The sequence below is a fragment of the Typha latifolia genome, chromosome 15, assembly GCF_019914945.1.
Source record: "Typha latifolia isolate L0001 chromosome 15, TyphaL0001v2, whole genome shotgun sequence".
Classification (NCBI taxonomy): domain Eukaryota; kingdom Viridiplantae; phylum Streptophyta; class Magnoliopsida; order Poales; family Typhaceae; genus Typha; species Typha latifolia.
This window is the reverse complement of record NC_133100.1, coordinates 7,067,955-7,081,312: the sequence shown is the minus strand read 5'-3', so window position 1 is coordinate 7,081,312 and position 13,358 is coordinate 7,067,955. Positions and strand designations below refer to the sequence as shown.

At 36.0% G+C, this 13,358-nt stretch overlaps 3 protein-coding genes, 1 long non-coding RNA gene and 1 other non-coding gene across 5 annotated transcripts; 2 read left to right on the top strand and 3 right to left on the bottom strand.

The window, feature by feature from the left end:
• Positions 1-3,556: 3,556 nt before the first annotated feature.
• On the top strand, positions 3,557-5,930 carry LOC140802042 ((+)-neomenthol dehydrogenase). Its single transcript, XM_073157451.1, has 4 exons — positions 3,557-3,623; positions 3,738-3,999; positions 4,541-4,723; positions 5,433-5,930. The coding sequence occupies exons 1-4, from the start codon at positions 3,571-3,573 to the stop codon at positions 5,826-5,828; spliced, it is 894 nt and encodes a 297-aa protein (XP_073013552.1). The 5' UTR covers positions 3,557-3,570; the 3' UTR covers positions 5,829-5,930.
• On the bottom strand, positions 4,333-5,653 carry LOC140802043 (uncharacterized). The gene is made up of 2 exons (XR_012111575.1): positions 5,543-5,653; positions 4,333-4,739 (listed from the first exon to the last, which is right to left on the bottom strand). It is a non-coding gene; the product is annotated as an uncharacterized lncRNA (long non-coding RNA).
• Positions 5,931-6,743: 813 nt separating the features above from the next.
• LOC140801960 (uncharacterized) lies at positions 6,744-7,746 on the bottom strand. The gene is made up of 3 exons (XM_073157360.1): positions 7,537-7,746; positions 7,297-7,434; positions 6,744-7,169 (listed from the first exon to the last, which is right to left on the bottom strand). Exons 1-3 carry the CDS (start codon positions 7,663-7,665, stop codon positions 6,990-6,992), a joined length of 447 nt encoding a protein of 148 aa, XP_073013461.1. The 5' UTR covers positions 7,666-7,746; the 3' UTR covers positions 6,744-6,989.
• A 1,687-nt stretch (positions 7,747-9,433) lies between these two features.
• Positions 9,434-10,901, top strand: LOC140802277 (shewanella-like protein phosphatase 2). Its single transcript, XM_073157745.1, has one exon. The coding sequence runs from the start codon at positions 9,598-9,600 to the stop codon at positions 10,765-10,767; it is 1,170 nt and encodes a 389-aa protein (XP_073013846.1). The 5' UTR covers positions 9,434-9,597; the 3' UTR covers positions 10,768-10,901.
• Positions 10,902-12,691: 1,790 nt separating this feature from the next.
• LOC140802467 (small nucleolar RNA snoR86) lies at positions 12,692-12,816 on the bottom strand. The gene has a single exon (XR_012111655.1). It is a non-coding gene; the product is annotated as a small nucleolar RNA snoR86 (small nucleolar RNA).
• Positions 12,817-13,358: the final 542 nt, after the last annotated feature.

The window sequence follows — 13,358 nt, the reverse complement described above, 5'->3', positions numbered from 1 at the left end:
ACATCTTTTATAATAAAGTGCATATAATTCTCATGAAAAATGAGCATAATGACCAATTTTATTATTTTTAAAACTAAAGAGCTTTATTGCAAATGCTCTATGTTATTAGTTAATCACATATTAACAAATAAGATATATATATATATATATATATATATATTTAACGCTCGACTTTTTTCTACATATTTGTAATTTACACCCTGCATCATAATAATTACACATTGCATGTTGCATTTTACAAATTATTTGCATAATATATTTTAAATTAGGTTAACACTAACACTGTTTGAATCGATAACATAAAAGAGAATATTTTGTTTCGTTCGAACTGTGTATTTATCTACTAATAATCCTAAAATTCCTTCTTATTTTTTCTTCTTCTAGAATAGGATAATACTCTATTTACTTTAGCTAAAATTATTAACACCCTGTTTGTATAGAGAGAATGGGAGAGAAGAGATGAGAAAGTTAGGGAGAAAATAATTTTCTCATATTTGTATTGAATTTTTAGAAGAAAATGGAGCAAAAATAAAAGAAAAAATAGCCTTTAGCTGTCACTTCTTTGTGCTAGTTTATAGATTAGATAAAGAGTATAATGGTAAACATATTCTTTTCTATTCTTTTATTTTCTTAAACCAAATAGAGTAAATTTATTTTTCTCTTTTATTATTTTAGTTATATTAAAAAAAATGAGATAAGAGTTATTTTCTATTCTCTTCTCCTCTCTGTTTTTTTTTTCCTCTCTTCCTTTCTCTCATATTCTTTCTATTCAAACAGAGTGTAAGAGAGGATGGAAATTACTATCGGAGTCATAGAGTCAAGCAAGTTATGACCTAATTTTTGGGTTATCGGAGTCATAGAGTCAAGCAAGTTATGACCTAATTTTTGGGTTATCCATCAATCTGATGGTGATAACTTCTTATTCTAACTCAAACACTAGTTATTATACATTATTACAACTATCCGAGAGATTCTTGTTTTCCTACCAAACATTGAGAAGTGATGAAAGTCATAGCCTATAATTATACAAGGATATAACTTCATAATTGCCCATATTTTACCATCTTCCTCTCTCTCTCTCTAAGTGTTGGAATTAGCCACTTTCTTAAAAAAACAATTTATTCTTGATCATGTAACACATGAGCATGTTTTAACAAATGATTCAACTTTTTAAGGTCCAGAAGCACTAGAACTCCAAGCTGAAGGTATCAATCACTCAAATAATGTTGGACATGTATGCCCTAGTGGATGTTATAATCATAATAAACTACTTTATTTTAGCTAACTTTGGTTTTCTACTATGATGTTGGATCTATACCTCACCTAGATAATTATATTAGATTTCTTTTAGGGGGAATATCACCACTTATGTTTTAATCTTTTTCTTTTTTAAAAAAAAAACTTAATATGTATATCATTTTACATTCAAAACTCTTTTTTTATATAAAATATATTCCTAAAAACTAGGATCCCAATTGGATTATGAAATTGATGTGGGTCTCTATCCATGATAATTTGCATGTGTTTAATTTCCATCCATTCACACCTCTAAACTAGACAACAGTGGTAGGACCAAAAAAAAAAATTAGAAGAAGGACAAGAAACACAGAACTTTCTAGGGTTAGGTCCACAAGTTGGTCCTCATGTCCAAGATTAGTAAGGACATGAACTATTTACTACTTTGAATCAAGATCCCATGAAGATTTTGTCTCATTTAGAACTTTTACTAAATCTTTTTTTTTAGTAGATGAATTTTTATTTTTACCATTTCGATAGTTACAGAGCAAAGAATACTATATATTGAAAAAGGCATCTACCGAAAGGGTTATTTTCATGATTTGAACTAGTGACAACAGAACAAATTGACATAAGTTTCTTGACATTTTATTGACCACAAAGGTCAAGGAGCCGTCATTAAAAAGGTAGTAATAAGATGATTATAAATCTTCGACTTTAGGGAGGTAGTCGGTGTCCAAATGAGCACTCCTTCGACCAACTTAGGATAATATTACTTGTTGCCCAAACCTAGAGCCTAGGGTTTGCAACTTGAAGTTTAATTAATGGCAATATAGCTTTGATTTAGTATACAAACAAAAAAGAGGAGGCTAGGTTGATACTAGAGACGTTTCACATTTGGATATAAATAACTATTTCTAAGTTGTACTAAAAAAAAATAAAGAATAATATTTTTTTGAACTCTAGAAATTTCTATCTTATTGCAATAAATCTCAAGCGGCGCAAATTTTTTTACAAAGAAAATCTTATTTTTTATCTTTATGACTATATTATTATTAGATAACCGGTTAATCTAAAAGCTTAAGATGTGAGATAATCTTTCTTGCATATAACTAATAAATTTTTAAAATGACATTTGAATGAAGAAGAACTGCAATTATTTCTTATAAAATGGAAGACTTTTACCTTGGTTTAAAATATGATTAGCTATAGCTGATGGAATTCCCAAAAGGTCTAATATTTGAGTGAGGTCCAATTTTTTCTTGCATTCAAAAGAGTATTTTAATTATGCTTATGACTTCCTCTCTAATTAATGCCCATAATTAAGCACTAATTCTTGCACAAGAATCACGTAAATCACATGCCTTAGATTCCAAAGTCATCCCCTCTTCCAGACCTACAGACTTTTAATCACATATTTAATCTTTCATCTTATAGACTAATCCCACCTGCTATATTGAGTAAACAAACACCCACCACCACAGTGGCCCCAATGTGGATCAATCATGCACCAATTTTAAAGAGAAAATTATAAATATTACCCTACATTTTGGTTATTTTACAAATAAAGTATTCTCCTGTTTACTTTTACTAATTGAACACCAACTTTGTTCACACAAATAAAAGGATAATTTTCCTTTTATCTCCTAAATTATTGCTATTTTTCATAATAACCATCTGAATTATTATTTGATATATAATGATTCCCTGAACTATAAAAAAATACCTCAGACATTTAACATCACAGACAGAATCAAAAAAATGACTGAATTTTTCTCTAATTTGATCGACATAAAATTCTTTGTTGAATTGTATATAACTTACACGCGCATATGAGAGATAAATATATATATATATATATATATATATATATTACGCGGCTATAGGAAGAAGTGAGAATAAACAGTCATTTGATATTATTTTTATTTTTTTTTTAAAAAAAGAAGAAAGAAAGATGATCTCCTTCCGGAAATAATATAAATTAATTGTAATTTTCTCTGGCTTACAAACTCCCTCAGAGCCCCCCCTGATTGACCAATTCACTAGTCGTAAGTCCACCTCTTTGAGAGAAGACCAATTCAATGCACACAACCCCAACTTTATTTAATTTGAAACTGTTAGTTGTAAATAAAGAAAGACCCACTTCCCTCATTCTTTAATCTTTTAATTAATGGAGAGTGGAACTCCACCACCCTCCTCTCTCTCTCTCTCTCTCTCTCTCTCTCTCTCTCTCTCTCTCTCTCTCTCTCTGGATCTCTCTAAGCTCCCTATAAATGTATAGAAACCAACCGCATTTCCTCTTCCAAGTTCGACATTCGACAACAAATTTCGGCAATGCATTGGATGGATTGCATGGCCACTAAGAAGCACTCCTGTTCACGTAGCATGTAAAGATACCAACCATGCATGTGATATGTATATATATATATATAGTCTTTCAACGTGGAGCAATTGATTTACGAGATTGAATCCTTGATATGCCTTGGATTGCGTTTTCGCAGGCCGTGGTGGTCCAAGGAGACGGTGGCGGTCGTAACGGGGGCGAACAAAGGGATCGGATTCGCCCTCGTGAGGCGGTTAGCGGAGCTCGGGCTCACGGTGGTGCTCACTGCAAGGGATGGCAGGAAGGGGATGGAAGCAGTTGAGTTGCTTAGAAGGGAAGGCCTCAGTGTTGCGTTTTGCCGGTTGGACATCTCCGATCCGCCTTCGATCGCCGTCTTTGTCTCTTGGCTGCGCAAGGAGTTTGGAGGGTTGGATATTCTTGTGAGTTTGCTTAGCTTGACCTTCCTCTGTTCTCTGCTCCTGTAAATGTTAGATGTAGAGGATCTAGACCTGCAATTTAGTCAGAAAAGTTATTGTTTTCTAGACAGAATCTAATGTAAACCCCTCTATTTTGTGGGTTATTTAGATCAATTCTGTCTACTAAACCAACTGCTACTAAAATACCTTAGCTTAGAATTGGTTAAAGGGAGAACAATCAGTTTGCAGAGCTCAGAAGACTAAGATTAAAATAAGAAGAAAAAAAACGTTTATTAGAGAAGTATGACTCTGTAAACAATAGAATATCTGAAGTCTGAAGTTAGATGATTATAGAGGTTGTTTTAGATAGAAGGAAAACAAAAGGTCGAACTCCCCCCTCCTTCCTAGCTCTATAGAAGATTGTTCCTGTATATCAGAAAATTAATTCAACAAAATAATCAACTCCTTGTGGTAAGTATATACACCACCAAATCTGGCAGTCAAATATTAGCCATGGTCATGTAGGATCTAAAATACTCGTAAGTCTTAACTGTTATGCTTGCAGGTAAACAATGCTGCAGTCTCCTTCAATGAGATAGATAGCAACTCAGTAGACCATGCTGAAACTGTGATCCAGACTAACTTCTTTGGACCCAAATTACTGATTGAAGCCCTCCTGCCCTTGTTTCGACGATCGACGGCGACGAGCAGGATACTCAACGTCAGCTCTCAGCTTGGCCTTCTCAATGTAAGCAAGCCTCTTTCTAGAAAAGAAGATCAAGTGCAAGAATAATTTACTCAGTAGATATGTAACATGTCAAATTTACAGCTTACTTACGCATATGAAAAGCAGTCTGTTTTATATGGTATCAGAGCTCATTTAACTTCCAATCTGTGGAGTTATAGCATGAAGACATGGATTTCAAATATAGTAGGCAACATTTCTTTTAATGACCTAGGACTTTGATACCATGTGAACAGACTAATAGGTAAATATCCTATTGCTTTCTATCGTCGCCCATTGGAATGATAAGAACACAAGGGAGAACTTTAAATGATTGTATGTCACTATTAACATTTTGTTTCAATACTAAAGATCAAAACAAGCTCATTGTGGCTTTTTGCTTAAGCGAATCACCATTCATCACTATTGAATTAGGTGGAGGACATTATAATTTTCTAGACATACCCAAGATCAAAACAAGTTCGGTGCTATTTTTTCCTTAAGCGAATTACCATGCATCACTATTGCACTAGGTGGAGAACATGATAATTTTCTAATATGCCCAGGCATGTATGCTTACAAAGTCCACATGGCTAGAAAGCTGACCTACTTTGTAGGATGATTACTTCCAACCACTTTTTTTTTCATACAAGGACGAGACTTCTATTTTGCAATCAGTTTGTTGCACTCAATAAAGTTAGTTGCTAATATATTTAATATTTCTTCCTTGCAGAAAGTTAGGAATTCTGCTTTGAGAGAATTACTTCAAGACGAGGAGAAATTATCTGAAGACAAGATCAAGCAGATGGTGTTACAATTTCTTAGTCAGGTGAAAGATGGAACCTGGAAAGAGGAAGGATGGCCAAAAGTGTGGACTGACTATGCTGTGTCAAAGCTTGCACTCAATGCTTATTCAAGGTGGTTAGCAAAGCAACAAGAAGGGCGTGGCTTGAGTGTGAATTGCTTCTGCCCGGGCTTCACTCGGACAGCCATGACTCGTGGGCAGGGTTCCCGGACCGCAGACGAGGCTGCAGAGGTTGGTGCCATGCTTGCATTGCTTCCTCTCGACAAGCTACCGACCGGGAAGTTCTTTAAATGGTCTACGCCTATACTGTATTCGAAGTTGTAGGAAATAGTAGTTACACTAATGCTCGATGTCGCTTGATAGTAAAGCAACATCTATTGTGACAAGAAAATAACTGAATGAAAATTTGGAGAGTGTCTAAGTAAATATTGGTAAAGAGAGTAGAAGCAATCAATTCCTATTGATGATTTTATAGAACAACAAAAGCTCATGTCAAACTAAAGCAACATTTATCATGCTCAACTCACCAGGGGTTTGCCCACATAAGCTTATCTCCACTGCCCAAAAATATCGTAAACCTGCAAATCCAAAATTGACATTTGAATTCCCATAAATGAACCATTATATTAATCAGAAAAGCTACAACAGATATTGATGCATAACACCATTCTTGATGCTCAGTTCCTTGGACGCGATGTTCTCAGCAGTATCTCATGCAATTCCAAACCCTGCCAACTGCACATTGTCAAGGAGATATAGGAAATCTCAACTAATAATTGTTCTACCAGTTTGACAAACAAATTCTCTGGCAACAATCCAAATACAGAGTGATCATTCTCTCTGAGAGTTCAATTTCACGATGAGATGAAGTGCTGCTCTAGAAAATATGAACACTTGCATCCAGCAGTATTGTGCAATCTTTAAGGACCATAATTTGAGTATATAGGTGGAAACAATGAAGTCTGATATTTACTATTCGCTGAGAAATATCCAAGCTCAAAATGTACAATAGTTCCTTTTGACACATTATATAAGCTAACTTATTTCGTGCTCAAAGATAAAGAGATTCATTACCAAATGTTTGAAAAGTAAAATATAGTGTGAGCACAAATGAGTTGCAATAGTTGAATTTTGTGCAATGCAACAGTATAAGAAGATTCAATCTGCAGAAGAATATTATATCTATACTGTTTATAACAAGAACACGCATCAGTAGTATGCAGACAATCTCCATAACTATTCCAAGAAAATAAATATGAATTCTATAAGGATTCAAAGAAGAAATAAAATGATTACAAAGATGTTTGTGTGAAATATATGGATGGAATATTACAAAAGGCACAATACTTAAAGACTCCAGGTTTATAAAGATGGCCAGTCGGCATTAAAATGATATTTATTCAAGCCATGGAACTTTGGCCAGTCAGTTTCCACCAAAGTAAGGAGTGAATTTATCGTACATAGAATCAAATTCTATAAATTCGCTCAGTTGATCGAGAGGGAGGACTTGATACGATCGACAATTAGAGGGAGGACACCAATGCTGTCATCAATGGCTTGATTTACGCAGGTCTCCAGGCCATCCATAGCATCAGATTTGATCTTCTGGAGTTTTGCTGCTTCAAATTTGTCTTGGCATACCATGAGAGAACGATTCATCCGCTCCTGAAGAACAAATAAAGGAACTAATTTTCTCAGAAATAGAAAGATAAGTTATTTCCATCTCAAATGGAAATCCAAAAGAAGCATCTTTTGATGAACAGAAACACAATAACACAAGAAGCATTCGCACCTGGAACTTGGCCATCTCAGTTTCGACAAAATTATTAGCATTCAGCACCGGAACACTGCAATGCTCGACGCAATTGTTAATCTCCTCCTGCCTTCTCCTCCTATCGAAGCACTCGTACGCGCATCTGAAGTACGCTTGCTGCAATTTTTTCATAAAAACACCCCAAGATGATAACAAATTATCCCCCCAAAATAAGTGCAAGAAATTTTAACAAGTAGAGCACTAGAATCGTCTCATCACCTGGAGAGTGAAATTGACGTGATCTTGGACGACGGCGAGCTGGTTCTGCGCCTCTGCGTTGACTTCCTCCAGCTTCCTTCTTATTCTATCCGTTACGATCTTTTCCTCCACCGCCGCCAGGTGATCCATGTCCGCCGATTATACCTCGCTTCTCGTACCGCAGCGGCCGAGAAGAGAAGGAGAAGGGTTTTAGCTTACGAGTTGCGATGTTCTCGGGGTGTAAAATAGGGTTTAAGGTGGTCTTCCTTTGCTGTACGCGTGGAACGAATTGATACGATAAAGGACTATGTTTGGCGTTTGGTGACATGCAGCGAGTGACAGAAGGATGAAGTCCGCTGATTGGATTGGACGGCCAAGATGACTTTGACAGCTGCGACGAGGACTTAAAATAGACTAATTTGCGCCGCATCGGACCAGTCTTTTTGGCGGCGAACTGGTTATTTTTCATATAAGTCCTCCTACAATTACAATATTACAAAGAGTTAATTACATTTTCACTTTTCACTACCTATATTATATCATAATATAATCTTACATATAAAAGAGATACAATTAAGGTGCATAAATATTGTTGAACTAAAAATCTATAAATTGAAACTTATCAATAAATGAAAGTTTTGATTTACACATGCAATATTGCATTAAAGATGATAGGATGGTTCCAATAAACTGTACATTAGTATGTAAGCATATCTCATAAAATAGGTTAAAAAAAAAGGAATAAAACTGATACATAATGCAATTGCAAACATAGCAGAAATTGTGCAATTTCAAATATTATAGGAATTAATTTATAAAAACTCCAAAAGTTGCATAGATTATGTGAAATTTAATTTACAAAAATTCCATTCAGAAATTAATTTACAAAAACCTTATTAAGAAGTTAAGTCTTTGGTAGTCAACTAGATTGGATGATTTTAACTAGGTTTAAAACACTCACAATAGCTTAGAAAGATTTAATTAGATGTAAAAGACAGAGGGAGAGAAAAAAAAAAAAGATCTAGAAAGTCTGAGATAGACGTTCAACAAAGGTAGGCGAAAAAGATCAATGAAAATGGCAACTAGGAGGTGAAGGGCGAGGGAGTCAATAAAGGTAGCACTAGCATACGAAAATGAAGAGGTCGAAGGTCGTGTCTCGTGGGTTAAAACTGAAGAGACTAAACCCTTTGAATAGAATATAATACTTAGGGAGTAATGTTTTTTTTTTTTATAAAACAAAAGTAAAAACTTAACGAAGTCACATTAAATCCCTCTTTAATTTCAGAATACAATGAGGTTTATATATTTGGATTAATAGGTTAGGTCATAGGATTGTATACCTATGTAATTTTAACTTATAGGCTTATTCTTTACAAATATCCGCTATTTATATTTGAAAAAAAAAATTCTACCCTACCTATTACTCTTTTTTTTTTTTGTTGCCAAAAACTATCTATATATTTTTATTTTTTTATCATTCATAAGCTTGAAGGCTAATGGGCTGGACAAATGGCCAACTAATAGTCTAGGCTTTGAGCCATATGTGAGGCCGAACAATTACTTCAAATCAAACGCTGTCGAAACCTGCTCCAAATCAATATTCAATATTGGGGTTGAAATCGATCCCATGACCGGGTATTAGAGTTTGGTTGGTTGGTGACATATAACTATATTCGGGTTATATAATATTTTTAGCCCAAATCTGCTATGGATCAGATCTGGCAGTGATCTGATTGCATACATTTGAAACAAAATATTTTTGATTTTACTTTTCACATTACAATAAAATTAATAATTATATTTTAGCCTAGTTAATAATCAAATATCATATTTTCTTAACCTAATTCAAGATCAAAACTAAGAAATAAGAATAGCTAATCTAGTTCTCAAACTAAGACCTTAAAAAATATAATTAAGCGATAAAAGACAAAGAACTTGATTCGTAAATAGTGATAAACGTAGGGTCTAAATTAATATTTAAAAATGCAAGGGTTTAAATGAAATTGAAATTCTCGGTCCCAAACTCAAATGACAAAAACGTAACCGATTGGCCTTTCTACCCAAAGAAAGGGGGAAAGAAAGATGGAATCGTCCGACCGGACTTGCAGCGATCTTCCGGGATTCGTCTCATCCTTCGTCGACGCCTTCGTCGACTTCTCCGTCAGCGGCCTCTTCTTCCCCCGAAACCTTAACCCCTCCCCTCCTCCCACCCGTCTCCCGGCCACCGACCGCCTCGTCGCCATCGGCGACCTCCACGGCGACCTCCCCAAGGCCCTCTCCGCCCTCTCCCTCGCCGGCCTCGTCGACCCCGTCTCCGGCCGGTGGACCGGCGGTTCCGCCGTCGCCGTTCAGATCGGCGACATCGTCGACCGAGGGGGCGACGAGATCCGCCTCCTCTACCTCCTCCACCGCCTCAAGATCGAGGCCTCCAACGCCGGCGGCGCCCTCCTCACCATCGTCGGCAACCACGAGGTCATGAACGTCGCCGGCGACTTCCGCTACGCCACCGCCGCCGCCCTCGACGAGTTCAAGAACTGGGCGCGCTGGTACCGCGCCGGTATCGCCATGAAGCGCCTCTGCCTTGGCCTCGAACCCCCCAAGGACCCGTTCGATGGAATCCCCAAATCATTCCCGGGCGCAAAGGTCGAATCTTGGGAAGGGATCCGCGCCCGGATCGCCGCGCTGCGCCCCTCCGGCCCGATCTCGACTCGATTCATCGCGCCGAACCCGACGATCGCAGTCGTGGGCGACTCCGTCTTCGTCCACGGCGGCCTCCTCCACCAGCACGTCCGCCACGGGTTCGAGGAAATCAACGACGAGGTGAGGAGCTGGATCCTGGGATCGACCCCAAAGACGCCGGAGTACGTCCGAGGGCAGGAATCAGTGGTGTGGCTGAGGAAGTTCTCAGACGGCCCGGAGTGCGACTGCGGGAAGCTGGCGGGGGTCCTGGAGATGATCCCGGGGGCGAGGAGGATGGTGATGGGGCACACGATCCAGACGGAAGGGATCAACGCGGTGTGCGAGGATCGGGCGGTGAGGATCGACGTGGGGTTGTCGAAGGGGTGCGGGGACGGGATCCCGGAGGTGCTGGAGATAATTGGAGGGGGGAAGGAGATGAGGGTTTTGACGGCGAATCCGGCGTTTGATGTGAGGAATAAGGAGGAAGGGGAGGGGGAGAGGAGGAAGGAGAAGGCAGGGCTTGGTTGGTTGGTTAGAGAAGGGGGAACGAAGCAAGTGGAGGTCAAAGCTTAAGACAAATATTTTCTTGGGGGTGTATCAAAATTCATCATAAAACTTTGGCTTTTGCAATTTATTTGCCTTGGAATTGTCCATTTAGCATATAAAATTATATAATTTTATAGTTATATTAAGGTACAGGTTTTATCTTTTGTTTCTTTTATATCTGTTTAACTATAACACTATTAATCTCACAATTATCTATCTAGAAAATGTTTAATATTTTCAAACTTTGAAAAAGAATAGTTTATCAATAAACTAAATATTGGCTATATAAGGGACTAGCACTCTTCAAAACTGAGCAAAACTCATCAAATTATAGTAGCCTTGCCATGGCCTTGAGCAATTTGTTTAATTCACTTTCAAGTTATATATAGCAAATTGTTTGATATTAAATTTTATGTCTTTTAATTAGTCTAAAATAAATTAATGGATTGATATAATCCTTTAGCCATGTTTGCTTTATGTTTAGGGACATAAATGAGTATATTAAACTTTTTTTAATTCTTTTCATATCTAATTAAATTAATAAAAATAGTTCGATAACTAAACGTCACTTTATCTTTTTTATATCTAATCAAATTTTCTTTTAAAAAAGTGAAAACTTAAAATTAAAACTAACTAATTAAGTTTAAAACTTAGCTTCAAACTAAAATAATGCCTTAGATAAAATTAAATAAAAATCTATTCCTATAAATAGCCTAGTCTAGAGATTAAAACCGTGTTAAATAACTTCACCCACTAGATATACTTACTTGGATGTATGAAATTAGAGACTGACCATTGGCGAATATGTACCATAATTGATCGTAGAATCTTATTTTAATTCCAATCTAAACTGAGATAAAAAGATCAGATCGGCAAATACCCTTTTCAAAGGGTATATAATCCAAAGTTCCAGGGAGTCTAAGCCTTTTGACTTTGTTTAGTTTCAGGATAAATCCCGAACTGAAATCTTAATCTTAATTTAAAAAAAAAAATAACCTTAATTAAATATAAAAAAGATAAAAGTAAACATTTAATTATGAAACCAATTTAGGAATCCCTAAACCAGTTCAATGGGGTCCCTAAACTCAAATTAGGGAATAGTTCAAGTTCCATCAGATTGGTTTAACCCATTACCACACCTTGATTGTAACCTGAATTCTCCTTGAATCAGTCCTTGGTGATAAAAACCACCAATAACAAAAGCAAATTGCTTTCCATGAAAATTAATCATTAGGTGTTAATAAATCAGAGTTGCAACAATTCCTAATGCAAGTGCTTCTTGCATTAGGAATGTAATTAGTTGGTTCTCATTATAATGCATGATTCGTCTCCAATATTATTAGTTAGGAAATTTTGAGACATAGTATTCATTTTTGCAGCATAGTCCTCGTCTTTTTATCTATTACCTTCTAGTAATTATCTGAGAAATACTATGAAACTACTGATCTACGCCTTTCTAGATAGGCGAAACAAAAATTACGAGAAAAAATAGGGATCAAAATACAAAAAAATCCACTAAAATTTCAAAATACGTATAGAAGATATGAGGAATATAAACAAAAGGTTTTGGAGGTTACGGCAAAAAATAGGGATTAAAATATTAAAAAAAATTCCCCTAAAATTTCAAAATACGTATAGAAGATATAAGAAATATAAGCGAAAGGTTTTGGAGGTTACGGGGAAAAATAGGGATCAAAATAGAAAAAACAATTCCCCTAAAATTTCAAAATACGTATAGAAGATATAAGGGAATATAAACAAAAGGTTTTGGAAGTTACGGGAAAAAATAGGGATCAAAATAGAAAAAAAAAATTCTCCTAAAATTCAAAATACGTATAGAAGATATAAGGAATATAAACAAAAGGTTTTGGAGGTTGAATCCTGATATCAAACTAATTTGGTTAGTTTTATCCCAAAGATTACGAGAAGAAGTAGAAAAGAGAGGAGGGGGATTGTAGCAGCTTGTTCGAGGCCGTCTTCGAAACGGAAGAGTTCGAGAGGCACGGAGAACTGCAAGAGATCGCTTTCGCCAACCTTCAATCCAACGATCACCAACTCGATTCGGTGAGTTTGTTCTGCAAATTGGCTTTCTATTGTTCCTTCTTCTCTTTCTCAAAACAACAAATAGATCGAAGAAAAACGAACAAAAACCTTACCGAAATCCTTCCAATTAAAACCAAATCGCGAATAGAAAGGGGAAAAAGAAATCAAATCTGCGAGGATAGTAGAGGAGAAACGAATGCGCAGAGGAGGCATATGGTTTGGTAAACACATCGCCTTCTATTTATAGACGAAAGATGGGGGAAATAAACCCTAACCCTAGAGAAGTAGAATTTGGGGCTCCGAGCAACCTTAAAATGACTAAAATGCCCTCTCAATAGGTAATATATTACAATTCGCTAATTTATAATTTAATCTTCTATAGATAAAAGTGAGATATTTTTTTTATCCCAACTAAAATATGAGATAAAAGATAAAGGAGTAAATCTCTTTTATTTAATTTTTTTTAATCCCAGCTCCTATCCTACAAAATCTTCTAGAATAAAGGAGAAGATTTTTTTTACTTACTTTTATATTTTTTTTTATTTTTAATATTTATTAAATTATAATTTATTCTT

Coding starts and splice junctions, on each gene's coding strand:
- LOC140801960 (XM_073157360.1), bottom strand. CDS start 7,665: ATGGATCACCTGGCGGCGGTGGAGGAAAAGATCGTAACGGATAGAATA. Junction 7,435..7,536: donor ACGTCAATTTCACTCTCCAG/GTGATGAGACGA, acceptor AAAAAATTGCAG/CAAGCGTACTTCAGATGCGC. Junction 7,170..7,296: donor CTGAGATGGCCAAGTTCCAG/GTGCGAATGCTT, acceptor TTTGTTCTTCAG/GAGCGGATGAATCGTTCTCT.
- LOC140802277 (XM_073157745.1), top strand. CDS start 9,598: ATGGAATCGTCCGACCGGACTTGCAGCGATCTTCCGGGATTCGTCTCA.
- LOC140802042 (XM_073157451.1), top strand. CDS start 3,571: ATGCATTGGATGGATTGCATGGCCACTAAGAAGCACTCCTGTTCACGT. Junction 3,624..3,737: donor CACTCCTGTTCACGTAGCAT/GTAAAGATACCA, acceptor GCGTTTTCGCAG/GCCGTGGTGGTCCAAGGAGA. Junction 4,000..4,540: donor TTGGAGGGTTGGATATTCTT/GTGAGTTTGCTT, acceptor TTATGCTTGCAG/GTAAACAATGCTGCAGTCTC.